Source organism: Patiria miniata, unplaced genomic scaffold (genome assembly GCF_015706575.1).
Source record: "Patiria miniata isolate m_02_andy unplaced genomic scaffold, ASM1570657v1 HiC_scaffold_27, whole genome shotgun sequence".
NCBI classification, from domain to species: Eukaryota; Metazoa; Echinodermata; class Asteroidea; order Valvatida; family Asterinidae; genus Patiria; species Patiria miniata.
This window is the reverse complement of record NW_024037066.1, coordinates 9146429-9165725: the sequence shown is the minus strand read 5'-3', so window position 1 is coordinate 9165725 and position 19297 is coordinate 9146429. Positions and strand designations below refer to the sequence as shown.

The window sequence follows — 19297 nt, the reverse complement described above, 5'->3', positions numbered from 1 at the left end:
TTCAGCGCCAGTGCATAAACGGCCAATTTCTGAAAAAAAAGGGAGTTAAATCCCATTAAACAATGCCACAGTTGTATCCTGCTTTATTCGGTTACCAGAGACTCTCTGGCAGTTTGGCCACAAGACTTTTGACCTGATGGATCTTGCTAGACTGGGCAGGCTTGTCACTAATAGTCAAGTGTTGCATGTTGCTGTGTTTGGCAGGGTTTCTGGCCAAAATACCCTTGGAGGGCTAAGGTTAATCTCTTTTTTTTGGGGGGGGGGAAATGCCCTGTATTTTTATGCAGGGGTGAAGAGGATCTTTACTTCACATCTTTACTTTCAGTAGTCCCTATCTTCTTGAGTGCGCAGAAAAACTTCACCTAGCATACTGAATGATTAAGACCAAAAAAGTGCAATTTTAAAAGAACCAGTGTACATCTGAACAACCAATTTCTCAGCAGTAAAACAACTTTTATTCAACTCTCAAAGGTAACCAGTGGTTCAATGGAGCAACAATGCGGTCACACACAGCTTAGTTATGATTGCTTCATGTAGACCATAAAACGCTAACACACAGTGTCAATGTATTATTAAACCTTAACAATCCCCATCCAGTCAAACTCCAACACCAGGGTTTGTTGGAATCTGTTGGAGTGAGTACTGCACAATGTACCGTACAGTGTACATGTACTGGCTAACATACAGTGTGAATGTATTATTAAACCTTAACAATCCCCATCCAGTCAAACTCCAACACCAGGGTTTGTAGGAATCTGTTGGAGTGAGTACTGTACAATGTACAATTATGCTGTACATGGGGTTGGACAAACCACCACAATCAGTCCAACAGTTTGGGTGTAGAGTTTACCATAGTGGTGTTGGAATTTGCAAGAGTGAGGAAGGTTCCTAGGAAACCACTCAAGGGGGTTAGGGCTAAAGTGGAAAGCCTTGTCAACCTCGATCCAATTGGGTGTAGCCAAAAGTGTGGCAGGCACATTTTTATACAATCTTTCATTCAATCATTTCCTCAGTATAGATATTATCGTCAACAGCAAATACCATTCCCACATTGCTTGTTCAGTGTACAAATGTACATGCATTCCATTCTCACTACAAGTATACATGTATTTAAAAGTCTCTATGTAGAACCTGTTCAGGAACCCACACAAATCTGGAAGGGCAGACTTGCCCAAGTTTGTTTCAAGAGGAAGATGATCGGCAAGTCAGCAAATTGACATGGGTCCAGTCTCTTTGCTCCTAGATTAATATTCCCTCCGGAAAGTACACAATGTACATGAACCCACCATGTACCCAAGGTTTCCATCAACAAAGGGGAAGAGCCAAAATAAGCATCAAAAGCCCTCTTTATCCAAAACAGAATCTACAACAACCTCTCGATGTACCCTCCTCCAAACTTAAAATCACCTACATGTCAAAAACTCCAGAACTTCAAGTACATGTACTCTACATAAATACATTATGTTGTTGCACATCATTTGGGTCTATTCACCGGCTTCTTTGGCTTTTCTCCTGTCCTCCAACATGCGATGTTTCTGTTTCATCATGCATCTGACTGCATTGCCAGCTGCCCCTAAACCTCCATCTGTAACAACGATTTCAAAAAAAACATCAAATATAGAGAATTCATTTTGTTTCGGTTCAATACTATTATGTTGCCAGTATTCTGACGGTACAATGTAGTTTGGGCTTTAAAAAAAAAGGGAGTTTTTATTTCTTAACCCTAACCTTCCCAAATCCGTCAAAATTCTCTTTCCAAAATAGATGATTTTGAAGGATTGAGGTTGTATGGCAAAAATGTGTGGCTGATTTTGGAGGATGAAGTGTGTCAAGGTCTTGGGCCGGACCTTGCATTGTTTTTGCTCAGCCATGCATAATTTAGCCCTAGATTAAACTTGAAATCCTTTGCACTGCTCCAGGATGTCACTGGCTGTGCCTCAACATATTGACAGTGATTGATGGAGGATTTTGCAGGATTGAGGCAGAGGTCACCCCCACAAGGATAACATTCAGGAAATGACGGAGGATTTTGGAGGATTGAGGCTGTATACAATTTGTACATGGAGGCAGTTGGATGATTTTGCAGGACTAAGGCTGCATCCTAGAAAAGGGAGTTCGGGTGATTGATATTATGAAAGCCAATTGAAGTATTAAAGCGTACATGCACGGTGCTCAATTAAAACTTTATGGCACTCTTTTTTGATGACCTATTACAGCTTGGCTTTTATCTAGAGGGAGCACTGTTTCATTCTATCATAGGTCCCATTGAAAGGAAATTGTCACACATAGAGGTGGCTGTCATGAGAGTGACGAATGCTATTTGCGGAATCCAGGAATATTCCCACAATGTCAACAAAAAAAACTCCCCTAAACTGATCTGTCAGAACTTTGTTAGAAAATATAATCTCCAACATGTCTCACTCACATTTGATGTCGTAGTTTGTCGCAGCCTCGTCATATTCATCCAGGAGAGGTCTGCATGCAGACTTGGCGTTGGGTCCTTCCCTCGTCGAGCACTCCCCGACCATTTCCTGGAGCTGGATAATGATCTGCTGATCCACCAACCTAAGAGATGAAGGATAAAAAATGACAACAAAGAACACAGTGAATACAATGAAAGCCATCTTTTCTGTTTCATTTTGCCTTTCATCTGCTTGGTCTTGGTTCCAAGACCTTTGTGGGGTTTTTTTTGCATTCATTTTTTTGGGGGGGGGGGGGGGAATTATGTACACGCCCACAAACATTAATGCCAATTTGTTTACTTATAATCGATTCCACAGTATTCATCAATTCTGTGATGGATTATGTTTCTCTAGCGGATATCAACTCCCGCAGACATTTATTCGATTCTGGACTTCCACCGTCATCAGATAGCGCTCTCGTCCTGTTAATTGCACCCTCTGTTGATGGAATATAATGCGAAAGTGTACACGTTCATGCGTAGCAAACATCAGCTGCAACAGATAGTAACGTCTCGGACCAAGACTATCTTCTGCCTTGCAGTGTAGGAAAACATGCAATTGACCTATCGCCGTTTGAGAGTAAGCCACGCCCCTTAGACTTGTAACCCTACGCACTTGGTGTAAGTGCAATTGTTCGGGCATGCACAGTGCAAGTTATGCGATGCACAATTTGTTTTCTTCATCTGAATGTGCCGAACTCTGCTTTGTCTTCACATGAGCGCCAGGCATACATGTATGGCCCCAATGCATTCAAGGGCCCTGACTAACTCTCTCATGTAAGTAAAAAAAAAGTTTCTTTTCCTGGAATTTTTTTTAATAAAGAAGGCGGCATTGGCGGATTTTCCAAGATGGTGGATGGATTCTTCAGTTTTCTTGACTCGTTTGTTGATAAAAAGCTGTCGCCCTTTCTACCAGATTTTTGAACTTACATGGCTATAATGTTGCTGGAAACACATAAAAATACAAACTAGATTGCAAATGTATGATTTTTTTTTAATGGAACGGGCAGGAAAAGTTAGCAGGTGGGACAAGATGGTTTATTTACTTTTACTCCCTGGTGTCTTTCACTAGGAACTGGACCAATTCCATCAAAATCTATCATTCACTGTGCGTCTAATACAAAATTGTACATGACATAATGAAATCCACCACTGATGCACTGATCGACATTCATGGACTTGCTACACATGGCTATTATCACAATAGCAGTAAGGGAAGTTAGGCAAACTCAATTGGATACCTCTAGCACTGCTTCAGGCCATTAGGCCCAAGTCCATCATACTCCATCAATATTTAGTCACGCCAGGCCTTTTGGACCAAGTCCCCCAAAATCCACCAAAATGGGTGATGGATTTTGATGGAGTTGGGGTGGATAGGGTTAATGGTGAACCGAGTCCATAAGGACTCCTGTACTGCATACCTATCTCTCCTGTACTGCATCTCAGCTTCATACAGACACACATAGTCGTCGGTATTGCAATCTTCGACCGGGGTCACACGCCGGTATTGCCTGTGGTAGTAGTAGTAGGGACGTTTGTTCTGTTGTTGCTCCACAAAGTCTGCCAAACGGAAATAAAAGACAACTGAAATGAGTTTAAAGGCAAAATGCATAAAGAGTGCAGACTAAAATAGGTCCAAAATTGCCTCTGCTGGCCAAATCGCAATTTGCATGCCCTCAATCGTTTGGTTAAAAACAGGTTAGAGCATTTTGAGGGCCATAAACTTGAGGGTTTGTGAAAAAGAAGGGTTCGAAACGGTGGACATGACTGATATTTATGTGAAATTTGGGTGAAAATGGGCCCTACTATTGCTCAAATTTGCAATAGAACACAGGCATAATTTTTTAACATGGTGATGATGGGCTTCAGGACTAAGATTTAGGGGTCATCATCTTTGGATGGAATATTCTACCAAAACTCATTGGTCAACACCCTCCCCTCCCCCCCCCCCCCACAAAAAGGACTTTCACGTTAATGCATCTTGTTCACAGGGCAAAAGGAACTTGTGCTGCTGGAAGTATGCAGACGTATTTTGGAATGAATGCTGGAACGCATGATGACTTGGCAACGCAGAAGTTTTTGATTGACCATGCGTACACAGCAACGTGCATAAATTTGCCCCATGGCATAAGCAGTTAACCTATCGTTGTAGAACTGCGTCCACGCATCTTGTGAAATATTGTTCAACACGTTCAATATACAAATGGACGCGCAAAATCTGAGACAAAGAAAACTTAACACACTGGGTATACAGTGTTTATACGTCTGTGAAGGGCACCAAAAAAACCCTAATTTGATTTACATCACCCCGACGCAAAATTCCATCTTATGAAAACTTAACATACAAAATTCCACATGGTTGCGGCGCAGGTCGATTGAGCAAGATCGCTGAATGTGCAATAATGTACATCATCATCACATACCATGGAATGAAAGTGCTTATAACCGTGAAACTAAGTTGAACAGGAAATGAAAGAAGACGAAATAACTTTAATTTGAACATGTTGTTGAATGTCGGAAGTGGGGGATTTGGGTCTGTGGTGGCTTATTTACTGGCATCGTGGAGGTATAGTGTCTGTGTTGTGCCCATTCTTGAAAATCACGCAATCTTAAGAATGTGCGCGCATTCTTAAGAATGAGCGCCCATTCTTAAGAACGAGCACGCGTTCTTAAGAATGAGCGCTCATTCTTAAGATTGGGTGGGAATATCACGTGCACAATTTATGAATTTTGCCCAATCTTAACAAACATTGCACGACATAATTATGTTAAATGAAATGTATAGCGGTTAAAATGGAAACAATTTATATAAAGAGGAAAGAAAATGTTCTATGCTTCTGTACTCGTATAACTGCCCACTATGGGAAGTTTTGTAATAACGGAGGACTGGGAACTAGTCTGGGAAGTGCTTTGTTTAGGCTAGACAAGTTACAAGTCCCTGTATGCATGCCACAAAAAAAACGATGTCCAGAAGCTGCCAAAATTGCTCTTTTGACTAGATAGAATCCAGCTCTGCGACGTAATGGTGGGGTGTGAACAATAAATTGGTGGCAATTTAAATGGGAAATAGCATTACCACTATGGGATGTCGCAGTATTCATTCTCATTCTTCACATTCTTCATTCTTACGTTCCCCCCCCCCCCCCCCCCGCTTTTATTATCCCAAAAATCAGAATTCTTTCCACTAGTATTATTATGTCTCTTATTTTTCCCCAGTCCCCCCCCCCCCCCCATATCAATACGCTTATACTTATCATATCCACTCTACTTTTCAGCGCCTTGCGTGCGTTGCAACAGTATAATTATTGAGAATCAGTGAACGAGGATGCAGCTAGACTTGCCAAGCGTAGCCGGTGCTCGGCATCGACAAGACCATTATCTTGTCGCGCATTCTTAAGAATGTGCGCTCAATCTGGAAGAGTTATTTTTTGCGAAGATTGCGCAAGGATCCAGTTGCACATTCTTAAGAATGCGTGATTTTCAAGAATGGGCACAACATCTGCAACCAAGCCTCAACATGCTCGACGTTCCTTCACTAACCTCTGGCTGTGAGGAATACGTAAACAATGCATGCTGACCAGCTACATTTTGTATATAGTACGTACCATGCGTACTGCACGTGTATTTTGAAAACTGCATGCCATGTTTAATTTCGTGTTGAAATTTACTAGATACCGGCAGATACGCAAACGTGTGCAAGCAAACCTGTGATGGAAAAGATTTCCATATACGAAGTTCAATCAACACCCTGTGTACAAACCCTATGACATTGGACTGAAAAACTCTAAGTGTTTTCTAAGAAAATGCTTGTATTTTCTCACTGCTCAAATTGACTTTGATGACATGAAATTGCTATCTGGGGGCTTGTTAGTCAATACAGAGGAAAATTTGTGAACTTCGCATATGGAAATCTTTCCCTAGTCTATACTAGTCTGAGTGTGCTTCTAACTAAAGCATAAATAAAGTCTTTAATATGAAAATCAAAATTTGACAAAGTTCTACATTTTCGGGTACATGTTCCGGCGATCGTGTATCTACGGGCCCGGTTCCTATAGGGAACAAAATCCACTGTCTACTCGTACCTCAGGTGTCTACTCGTACCTCAGGTGGCGTATTAATTTGGAGGCCGTTTTAAGGGTGAAATCTGATGTTTTTGTTGGGCAATGTCGGGGTTTTGGGTCAATGTGAGCGTTGTGTCGCTTGACATAAGCGGTTTAGCTTGGACCCTACTATCGCCAGACCATGTCCGAATGTTAAGAAGGCGATAAGTTGGGTCCAAATTACTCAGACTTACAATCGCCCATGTTCCAATTGTGGCATTTATTTACAGAGGTAGGCCTAGTCCAGTAAATTGGCCACATTTAAGGGGCTAGTTTTACCATAGACATGATATAAAACCTAGACACGACATTATCTGCTTTTACATTGTAAATTCTGTGAGCAAAACGGGCTGCGTAACGCGGCCTGGCGTGATGCGCGAATTATCATTGTGGCTAATTTGATTTACACGCAAAGGCCTACTTCAAAAAACATATTCTATAAGCGCAGCATTTTGCTCACAGGCGCAATAGCAAATGTCGTGTCTAGGTTTTATTATATGTCTATGAATGAGTTTTACATGTTAAAGTGGGTTAGTCAGGCGCCCTCTGTTGTTATCAAGCTAATTTCTTTCAACATGTTCAATAACTGAGCCCTTTTATAACCACATTTCAAGCGCATTCAGCTTACCTCTGACAAATGTTACCGGTGCATCTATGGTATAATAGAAAGCTTTCCCAATGAATTCATCTAGAACCCCCATATTTACACAGGCTTTGGGTTAAAATACGCTTAGAACTTAGAAGCAGCTAAGTTTCTGGAGGGGCAAGGTCCAAATCTACCTGCACTGTTGTCAACAGAGGGCGCAGTAACACCTGCGTGCACTGCAGAGCCGTACGATCCGATCCGAACGTAGGGGTACACACCGGTAAATCGATCCGCCAAGCTCATGAATTAGAGAGTTCTGAGCGCCGTAAAATTGGGGAATTGAAGAGATATGGTAGTGAACCTCTGGCCCGGACTCGGGGCTTCCAATTCTGAGCATTTTGGATGCTATTGGGCTCGAAAGTGGCGCTATTTTGCCATGTTGTGGAGGGATCGTTTTTCAAGATGGCTACTTTTCCGCTTTGGGGAAAATAGGGGTCGTCTTCTTTGCGTGAAAACATCTCGAAAAGTCAATGGTCAACCCACCATAAATTGAAAAGAAAATGAAAGATGACACATTGATCATCATTTTTCTGTGCAGCTTGAATACCTGTGAGAGTTTTGAGTATTTTTAAAAGAATTTTGAAGTACGGGCATTTAGCACTAGTGTCTATGGGAGTTTATTTGCAGGTATGCACCCTATAAAGAATCACAAAGATGGCCGTTTCGCGCATGCGCTGTGCCGCGGCAGTGGTCTTTTCAGTGGGCGGAACCTACGGGGAGGGGGAAAAAGTGTTTTAAAGGTATCAACAGGGGTTTTTTTCCGTAACAGATGCTTCCAAATCATAAGGGAGCAGTAGGCTATCACCCGATTACAACAATTGATAGTTGAAAGGGGGGGGGGGGGGGGGCATTTTGAGCTTTAAAGTAGCTGGAACTCAATTTATTGTCGCTGGGGGCGCTCTACAGCTTAGCAGGGGCAAAACAATCACTATTTTCGGGCTTAATATCGACCTCGGATAATATTTTTCTTTCATTTTTTTTTCAAAATATTGACTTTGGAGATATTCTGCTTGTCCTGAATGTGATTTTGTGTTAAAATTTAAAAGTTGCCTGCTATTATAGGGTACACACCGGTAAATCGATCCGCCAAGCTCATGAATAAAAGTTATACCCTCAAAATATTCTATATTAGAGAGTTCTGAGCGCCGTAAAATTGGGGAATTGAAGAGATATGGTAGTGAACCTCTGGCCCGGACTCGGGGCTTCCAATTCTGAGCATTTTGGATGCTATTGGGCTCGAAAGTGGCGCTATTTTGCCATGTTGTGGAGGGATCGTTTTTCAAGATGGCTACTTTTCCGCTTTGGGGAAAATAGGGGTCGTCTTCTTTGCGTGAAAATATCTCGAAAAGTCAATGGTCAACCCACCATAAATTGAAAAGAAAATGAAAGATGACACATTGATCATCATTTTTCTGTGCAGCTTGAATACCTGTGAGAGTTTTGAGTATTTTTAAAAGAATTTTGAAGTACGGGCATTTAGCACTAGTGTCTATGGGAGTTTATTTGCAGGTATGCACCCGTAGGGTAAAGAATGATCGTAAAGTAGCTGCGTTGTATGGCGTGTCAAACGTTGCAATATTCAATATTTTGCAATATATATGTTGGATGTTCAGTATGTGTTTGTTATCTTTTACATTTATGTGCGATGTTCAATATAAGTGTGCGATGTTTTTCATTATTTGCGCGATGTTTAATATATTTGTGCGATGTTTTACAATATATGTGCGATGTTCAATATATGTGTGCGATGTTTTACATTTATATGCGATTTTCAATTTATAAGTGCGATGTTTTTGACGATATATATGTGCGATGTTTTCAATATTATGTTCGATTTTTGCATTAAATGTGCGATGTTTTTCGATACAATTGTGTGTGTTGTTCTACAATATATTTGCGATATTCTCAAATATGTGAGCAATGTTTAACACATATGTTTGACATTTCGAGCTATTTGTATTCGATGTTTCATCGGTATGTTTGCATTCGATCTTTTGCAATATGCATTTGATGTTTCCCTTTTCATTCGATGTTTCTTTAAGAGTAAAAGTGTGGTTACTAGACCGCGAAAGTCTGACTATTTTGCCTAAAGTCAGTGTATGAGACGTCAGGGGATCGCGTAAACTGATTAGAGCCAGACCTAAACGGTAAAACCGGAATTGTGGGTAATTCTGTAAGCATACGCAATACGTTCATCATTGTTTGGGCAGTACCCCCAGATGTGCCTGCACTACCCATAGTGTTATGTGCATCATCTATGCATTGAGGAGTGCATGACACATGGTCTGAGCTCCAAGGCCGATGTGCACCTGTCCCGTTTAATGATCCAGTTACCTGATAATTTGTTAGCATAAGCTGATGTAAAATTGGGCAAAATTAGATGTTTATGAGAAAAAAATCAAATTGTAAGGGGTTAACCTTGCATTTCTTTTAGCAAAATCGGGAAAAATCAGATGTTTCTGGAAAATTGCAGATTGTATGGGGTTAGATGTGTATGAAACATTTCAAATTGTAAGGGGTGAACATTGCATATTTTTAGCGAAATTGGGCAAAATCAAATTTCCGAAAAATTTCAGATGTAAGGGATTAAGGCCAAAAAAAAAGTCTCCGGTTTCTGGTATGCGCGCGCGTCGCCGTAGCCATGCGCGTCGGCAAAATGAAAAAGTTTTTATTTTCAATGAACGATGATGTCTCAAAACCGCCAAACTCACTGGTTTGACTGGAATCCTGCTGCTGCAAAATTGTAACGTGTTTTTAGATGGGGTTATGATCGAGAATAAGCTTTATGTGGCCTCTCTGGTCTCCCATAATATTTGCACTAAGTTTAGTCGGGCACCATTTGCAGTCAGCCAAAAAAAAACAGGTAAAAAAAAAAAAAAAAAGCCGCGTCGCCGCACCACTTTTTGGGCAAGCTCCATACCAGAAACCGGAGACTTTTTTTGGCCTAACCTTGCTTTTTTAGTGAAATTTTGCAAAGTTAGATGTTACGAAAACTTTTAAATTGAAAGGGGTTTACCTCGCATTTTTTTTTAAAGCGAAAATCGGAAAAAATCAAATGTTTCTGGAAAATTGCAGATTGTAAGGGGTTAGCCTTGCGTTTTGAATAAGATTTGGGAAAATTAATTGTTCATGAAAAAAAATCAAATTGTAAGGGGCAAACCTTGTATTTTTTTAAAAGCAAATTAGGACACAATCGGATGATTCTGGAAAATTGCAGATTGTTAGGGCGTAACCTTGTATTTCTAGCAAAATTGGGCAAAAAGAAATGTTTATGAACATTTTTAAATTGTATACCTTGTATATTTAGTAAAATTGGGCAAAATCAGATTTGTATGAAAAATCTAGAATGGTAATTAGCAAAATTTGGAGCATATTTTACTAAAATTGGGCAAAATCAGATGCTTCTAAAAAATCCAGATGTAAAGATTCCGCAAAAAACAGCTGTTGAAAAAGAGCCCAATGTTGAACTTTACTGAGTCTGAGGTCTATCGAGGGGACGATCCTTATTTCAACTCCCGGAGATTCGCTGACAGTCTCTATTTTTCTTTTTAAGAAAGTCGAAATAGCTGAAGAGGGAGGTGAGAATCTATATGTGCCCAGATACAAAGAGTAGAAACCTACGCGTCTGCCTTTTGAAAATACACAATTGCGGTGTTCATTGTTGCGTAATGATCCGCCTAGCACACGACTGTTTTGCACATTAGGCTGTGAATATGCAGCTTCCTAACACACCAAACACACTGGGCTCATTATATCGACTTGTTTTTACCCATTAAGGTAAAGCAAATGGACCCAGTAATCTTCCTGGCGCGTTTGCTCACCTATAAAGCCAACTTTTCTCAGTTTAAGGAAAACTCTAAGGTAACGAAATGGCCGAGTGGTTACGATTCGTCGTCCACGGTTAGCGGGGTCCCAGGTTCGAATCCCGCTGGTGTCTTTTTTGGTTTTTAACGTATGAGTTCAATTATTCACTATAAGAGATTTAATTTCCCGTCGTAAAGTACCAACAGTATCTTAGCTTAATCGGTAAGCACTGCTGCTGGTACTGTCCGCGAGTTCCAGGTTGGCGCCTTCGTACAGGTTCAGGGCATGTGGTCCACTCGGAGGATCAGGGCTTAGGGGCCGCCCTGTTCCTCCCTTAGCTCTTTGCTTTTACATGGTGCCTGGCCCTCCGGGGTTATATGGATGGATAGGGAAGGAAGTGTGTATTGGTCGGGGACGCCGAGACCCCGGAAGAGAACTAAGGGATCGGCTGGGGCATTGTTATGGCTCAGACCGATCCCTGAAAGCTTGACTAGCACATAACTTTTTGATTTTTTTACCCTCTATCTTTTATACTTTGGTTTAGTTTGATATCTACAGCTGCTCGGCAGGTCTACGGGTAGTATCAAAATTGAAACAAAGGTGTATGTCATAAATCAATGAATATTTCATAATTGACTATAATCAAAACGGAGTTTCGTTCGATCAATTTGACTATCATTATATAATGACGCGATTGCCAATTGACGTAAGAAAAGCCATAAATTATACCGGGAAAGAATAAAGATGTACATTGTAATATAAATATATTTATACATCTTTCAAATAACGTGTCTTTAATTGTGAGCATTATTCCAAACAATACAGTAATTCGCAATAGTAATAGAACGGTATATGATAGCACGATCAATGCGTCTCTATTAAATTTAAAAGAAAAATATAATTTAGTCGCCTATGCATGTGAAATATTCTTTGATTGACTATGAGCATTCCATACGAATGAGTTAATTCGCAAAATATAGCAACAACAAAAGAGAAAGGAAAAAGAGAAACTTAATGTATTGATTTAACAGTTTGCATTTTAGCAAAATTGTGAAAAATCAGATGTTTCTGGAAAATTGCAGCTTGTAAGGGGTTAACCTTGCTTTTTAAGTAAAATTTAGATGTTTATGAAACATTTCAAATTGTAAGGGGTGAACCTTGCATTTTTTAGCGAAATTGGGAAAAATCAGATCTTTCTGGAAAATTTCAGATTGTAAGGGGTTAAAATTGCATTTGTAGTAAAATTTGGCAAAATAAGATGTGTATGAAAAATTTCAAATTGTAAGGGGTTAACCTTTCTTTTTTAGTAAAATTGGGAAAATTTAAATGTTTACGAAAAATTTCAAATTGTCAGTGGTTAACCTTGCATTTTTTAGCAAAATAGGGCAAAATCAGGTGTTTTGGGAAAATTTCAGATGGTAAAGGGTTTACTTTGCATTTTTAGCAAAATTGGGAAAAATCAGATTTGTATGAAAAATCAAAAATTGTAAGGGGTTAACCTTGCCAAATTAGGGCAAAATCAGATGTTTCTGGAAAATTGCAGATTGAAAGGGGTTAACCTTGCTTTTTTAAGCGAAATTGGGGAAAATCAGATGTTTCTTGAAAATTGCAGATTGTAAGGGGTTAACTTGGCATTTTTAGCATAACTGGGCAATATCAGATTTATATGAAAAATCTCAAATTGTAAGGGGTGAACCTTGTATTTTTAGCGAAATTGGGCAAATCAGATCTTTCTGGAAAATTTCAGAATGTAAGGGTTTAACCTTTGCCAAATTAGGGCAAAATCAGATGTTTCTTGAAAATTGCAGATTGAAAGGGGTTAACCTTGTTTGAAAAATCAAAAATTGTAAGGGTTAACCTTTGCCAAATTAGGGCACTAAAAAAGCAAGGTTAACCCCCTTACATCTGAAAATTTCAAATTGTTAGGGGTTCACCTTGCATTTTTAGCAAAATTGGGAAAAATCAGATTTGTATGAAAAATCAAAAATTGTAAGGGTTTAACCTTTGCCAAATTAGGGCAAAATCAGATGATTTTTGAAAATTGCAGATTGAAAGGAGTTAACCTTGCATTTTAAGCAAAATTGGGCAAAATCAGATGGTCTGAAAAAAATTCCGATGTAAGGAATTAACCTTACTTTTTTTTTAGTGAAATTTGGTAAAAATTTGATGTTTATGAAAAATTTCATTTTGTAAGGGGTTCAGATTGCATTTTTTTTAGCAAAATAGGGCAAAATCAGGTGTTTATGGAAAATTTCAGATTGTAAGGGGTTAACTTTGCAGTTTTAGCAAAATTGGGAAAAATCAGATTTGTATGAAAAATCAAAAATTGTAAGGGGTTAACCTTGCCAAATTAGGGCAAAATCAGATGTTTCTGGAAAATTGCAGATTGAAAGGGGTTAACCTTGCTTTTTTAAGCGAAATTGGGAAAAATCAAATGTTTCTTAAAAATTGAAGATTGTAAGGGGTTAACTTGGCATTTTTAGCATAACTGGGCAATATCAGATTTATATGAAAAATCTCAAATTGTAAGGGTGAACCTTGTATTTTTAGCGGAAACTTTACATCTGGATTTATAGAAGCATCTGATTCTGCCCAATTTTAGTAAAATATGCTTCAAATTTTGCTAAAAAAGCAAGGTTAACCCCTTACCATTTTAGATTTTTCATACAAATCTGATTGTGCCAAATTTTACTAAATATACAAGGTACACCTCTTACAGTTTAAAATTTTTCATAAACATTTCTTTTTGCCCAATTTTGCTAGAAATACAAGGTTAAGCCCTAACAATCTGCAATTTTCCAGAATCATCTGATTGTGTCCTATTTTGCCAAAAAAATGCAAGGTTAACCCCATACAATTTGATTTTTTTTCATGAACATCTAATTTTTCCCAATCTTATTCAAAAAGCAAGGTTCACCCCTTACAATCTGCAATTTTTCAGAAACATCAGATTTTTTCCCCAATTTCGCGTAAAAATTGCGAGGTTAACCCTTTATAATTTGAATTTTTTCATAAACATCTTACTTTGCAAAATTTCACTAAAAAAGCAAGGATAATCCCTTACATAGTAAAATATGCTTCAAATTTTGCTAAAAAAGCAAGGTTAACCCCTTACCATTTTAGATTTTTCATACAAATCTGATTTTGCCAAATTTTACTAAATATACAAGGTACACCTCTTACAGTTTAAAATTTTTCATAAACATTTCTTTTTGCCCAATTTTGCTAGAAATACAAGGTTAAGCCCTAACAATCTGCAATTTTCCAGAATCATCTGATTGTGTCCTATTTTGCCAAAAAAATGCAAGGTTAACCCCATACAATTTGATTTTTTTCAATGAACATCTCATTTTTCCCAATCTTATTCAAAAAGCAAGGTTAACCCCTTACAATCTGCAATTTTCCAGAAACATCAGACTTTTTCCCCAATTTCGCGTAAAAAATGCGAGGTTAACCCTTTATAATTTGAAATTTTTCATAAACATCTTACTTTGCAAAATTTCACTAAAAAAGCAAGGATAATCCCTTACATCTGAAATTTTCCAGAAACATCTGATTTTGCCAAATTTTGCTAAAATGCAAGGTTAACCCCTGTTTTTGCTAAAAAAAAAATGCAAGCTGAACCCCTTACAATTTGAATTTTTCATAAACATCTAATTTTTTTACCAAATTTCACTAAAAAAAAAGTAAGGTTAATTCCTTGCATCGGAATTTTTTTCAGAAACATCTGATTTTGCCCAATTTTCCTAATATCTGCAAGGTTCACCCCTTACAATTAGAGATTTTTCATAAAAATCTCATTTTGCCCAATTTTGCTTAAAATGCAAGGTTAACCCCTTTCAATCTGCAATTTTCCAGAAACATCTAATTTTGCCCTAATTTGGCGAAGGTTAACCCCTTACAATTTTTGATTTTGCATACAAATCTGATTTTTCCCAATTTTGCTTAAAATGCAGGGTGAATCCTTTACAATCTGACATTTTTCATGAACACCCGGTTTTGCCGTATTTTGCTAAAAAATGCAAGGTTAACCCCTAACAATTTGAAATTTTTCATGCACATTAAAATTTGCCCAATTTTACTAAAGAAGCAAGGTAAACCCCCTTACATCTGAAAATTTCAGATGTAAGGGGGCTAACCTTGCTCTTTTAGTGCCCTAATTTGGCAAAATGTCAGAAACCCCTTACAATTTGAGATTTTTCATGAAAATCTGATATTGCCCAGTTTTGCTAAAAATGCAAGGTTAACCCCTTTCAATCTGCAATTTTCCAAAAACATCTGATTTTGCCCTAATTGGGCAAAGGTTAACCCCTTACAATTTTTGATTTTTCATACAAGGTTAACCCCTTTCAATCTGCAATTTAAAAAAAAACCCCGAATTTGCCCTAATTTGGCAAAGGTTAACCCCTTACCATTTTAGATTTTTCATACAAATCTGATTTTGCCAAATTTTACTAAATATACAAGGTACACCTCTTACAGTTTAAAATTTTTCATAAACATTTCTTTTTGCCAAATTTTGCTAGAAATACAAGGTTAAGCCCTAACAATCTGCAATTTTCCAGAATCATCTGATTGTGTCCTATTTTGCCAAAAAAATGCAAGGTTAACCCCATACAATTTGATTTTTTTTCATGAACATCTCATTTTTCCCAATCTTATTCAAAAAGCAAGGTTAACCCCTTACAATCTGCAATTTTCCAGAAACATCAGATTTTTTCCCCAATTTCGCGTAAAAAATGCGAGGTTAACCCTTTATAATTTGAAATTTTTCATAAAAACATCTTACTTTGCAAAATTTCACTAAAAAAGCAAGGATAATCCCTTACATCTGAAATTTTCCAGAAACATCTGATTTTGCCAAATTTTGCTAAAATGCAAGGTTAACCCCTGTTTTTGCTAAAAAAAAAATGCAAGCTGAACCCCTTACAATTTGAATTTTTTCATAAACATCTAATTTTTTTTACCAAATTTCACTAAAAAAAAAGTAAGGTTAATTCCTTGCATCGGAATTTTTTTCAGAAACATCTGATTTTGCCCAATTTTCCTAATATCTGCAAGGTTCACCCCTTACAATTTGAGATTTTTCATAAAAATCTCATTTTGCCCAATTTTGCTTAAAATGCAAGGTTAACCCCTTTCAATCTGCAATTTTCCAGAAACATCTAATTTTGCCCTAATTTGGCGAAGGTTAACCCCTTACAATTTTTGATTTTGCATACAAATCTGATTTTTCCCAATTTTGCTTAAAATGCAGGGTGAATCCTTTACAATCTGACATTTTTCATGAACACCCGGTTTTGCCGTATTTTGCTAAAAAATGCAAGGTTAACCCCTAACAATTTGAAATTTTTCATGCACATTAAAATTTGCCCAATTTTACTAAAGAAGCAAGGTAAACCCCCTTACATCTGAAAATTTCAGATGTAAGGGGGCTAACCTTGCTCTTTTAGTGCCCTAATTTGGCAAAATGTCAGAAACCCCTTACAATTTTTGATTTTTCATACAAATCTGATTTTGCCCAAATTTGCTAAAAATGCAAGGTTCGACCCTTACAATTTGAGATTTTTCATGAAAATCTGATATTGCCCAGTTTTGCTAAAAATGCAAGGTTAACCCCTTTTTCCAAAAACATCTGATTTTGCCCTAATTGGGCAAAGGTTAACCCCTTACAATTTTTGATTTTTCATACAAGGTTAACCCCTTTCAATCTGCAATTTTAAAAAAAACCCCCGAATTTGCCCTAATTTGGCAAAGGTTAACCCCTTACAATCTGAAATTTTCCAGAAAGATCTGATTTGCCCAATTTCGCTAAAAATACAAGGTTCACCACTTACAATTTGAGATTTTTCATATAAATCTGATATTGCCCAGTTATGCTAAAAATGCCAAGTTAACCCCATACAATCTGCAATTTTCAAGAAACATCTGATTTTTCCCAATTCTGCTTAAAAAAGCAAGGTTAACCCCTTTCAATCTGCAATTTTCCAGAAACATCTGATTTTGCCCTAATTTGGCAAGGTTAACCCCTTACAATTTTTGATTTTTCATACAAATCTGATTTTGCCCAATTTTGCTAAAAATGTAAAGTAAACCCCTTACAATCTGACATTTTCCATGAACACCTGATTTTGCCCTATTTTGCTAAAAAATGCAAGGTTCACCCCTTACAATTTGAGATTTTTCATAAACATTTAAATTTGCCCAATTTTACTAAAAAAGCAAGGTTAACCCCTTACAATCTGAAATTTTCCAGAAAGTTCTGATTTTGCCCAATTTCGCTAAAAATACAAGGTTCACCCCTTACAATTTGAGATTTTTCATAAACATCTAACTTTGCCAAATTTCACTAAAAAAAGCAAGGATAATCCCTTACATCTGAAATGTTCCAGAAATATCTGATTTTGCCCAATTTTGCTAAAATGCAAGGTTAACCCCTTACAATCTGACATTTTTCATAAACACCTGATTTTGCCCTATTTTGCTAAAAAATGCAAGGTTCACCCCTTACAATTTGAGATTTTTCATAAACATTTAAATTTGCCCAATTTTACTAAAAAAGCAAGGTTAACCCCTTACAATTTGAAATGTTTCATTCACATCTTATTTTGCCAAATATCACTAAATAAGCAAGGTTAACCCCTTACAATCTGAAATTTTCCAGAAAGATCTGATTTTGCCCAATTTCGCTAAAAATACAAGGTTCACCCCTTACAATTTGAGATTTTTCATATAAATCTGATATTGCCCAGTTATGCTAAAAATGCCAAGTTAACCCCATACAATCTGCAATTTTCAAGAAACAACTGATTTTTCCCAATTTCGCTTAAAAAAGCAAGGTTAACCCCTTTCAATCTGCAATTTTCCAGAAACATCTGATTTTGCCCTAATTTGGCAAGGTTAACCCCTTTCAATTTTTGATTTTTCATACAAATCTGATTTTGCCCAATTTTGCTAAAAATGCAAAGTAAACCCCTTACAATCTGACATTTTCCATGAACACCTGATTTTGCCCTATTTTGCTAAAAAATGCAAGGTTCACCCTTTACAATTTGAGATTTTTCATAAACATTTAAATTTGCCCAATTTTACTAAAAAAGCAAGGTTAACCCCTTACAATTTGAATTTTCCAGAAAGATCTGATTTTGCCCAATTTTGCTAAAAATACAAGGTTCACCCCTTACAATTTGAGATTTTTCATATAAATCTGATATTGCCCAGTTATGCTAAAAATGCCAAGTTAACCCCATACAATCTGCAATTTTCAAGAAACAACTGATTTTTCCCAATTTCGCTTAAAAAAGCAAGGTTATCCCCCTTTCAATCTGCAATTTTCCAGAAACATCTGATTTTGCCCTAATTTGGCAAGGTTAACCCCTTTCAATTTTTGATTTTTCATACAAATCTGATTTTGCCCAATTTTGCTAAAAATGCAAAGTAAACCCCTTACAATCTGACATTTTCCATGAACACCTGATTTTGCCCTATTTTGCTAAAAAATGCAAGGTTCACCCCTTACAATTTGAGATTTTTCATAAACATTTAAATTTGCCCAATTTTACTAAAAAAGCAAGGTTAACCCCTTACAATCTGAAATTTTCCAGAAAGTTCTGATTTTGCCCAATTTCGCTAAAAATACAAGGTTCACCCCTTACAATTTGAAATTTTTCATAAACATCTAACTTTGCCAAATTTCACTAAAAAAAGCAAGGATAATCCCTTACATCTGAAATGTTCCAGAAATATCTGATTTTGCCCAATTTTGCTAAAATGCAAGGTTAACCCCTTACAATCTGACATTTTTCATAAACACCTGATTTTGCCCTATTTTGCTAAAAAAATGCAAGGTTCACCCCTTACAATTTGAGATTTTTCATATAAATCTGATATTGCCCAGTTATGCTAAAAATGCCAAGTTAACCCCATACAATCTGCAATTTTCAAGAAACAACTGATTTTTCCCAATTTCGCTTAAAAAAGCAAGGTTAACCCCTTTCAATCTGCAATTTTCCAGAAACATCTGATTTTGCCCTAATTTGGCAAGGTTAACCCCTTTCAATTTTTGATTTTTCATACAAATCTGATTTTGCCCAATTTTGCTAAAAATGCAAAGTAAACCCCTTACAATCTGACATTTTCCATGAACACCTGATTTTGCCCTATTTTGCTAAAAAATGCAAGGTTCACCCCTTACAATTTGAGATTTTTCATAAACATTTAAATTTGCCCAATTTTACTAAAAAAGCAAGGTTAACCCCTTACAATCTGAAATTTTCCAGAAAGTTC

The 19297-nt window shown here is 37.3% G+C and overlaps 1 protein-coding gene across 1 annotated transcript; it reads right to left on the bottom strand.

Moving 5' to 3' along the window:
- Nucleotides 1–432: 432 nt before the first annotated feature.
- LOC119734510 (NADH dehydrogenase [ubiquinone] 1 beta subcomplex subunit 10-like) lies at nt 433–7373 on the bottom strand. Its single transcript, XM_038208046.1, has 4 exons — nt 7190–7373; nt 3883–4021; nt 2426–2565; nt 433–1585 (listed from the first exon to the last, which is right to left on the bottom strand). The coding sequence occupies exons 1-4, from the start codon at nt 7260–7262 to the stop codon at nt 1485–1487; spliced, it is 453 nt and encodes a 150-aa protein (XP_038063974.1). The 5' UTR covers nt 7263–7373; the 3' UTR covers nt 433–1484.
- Between the last annotated feature and the right edge of the window lie 11924 nt (nt 7374–19297).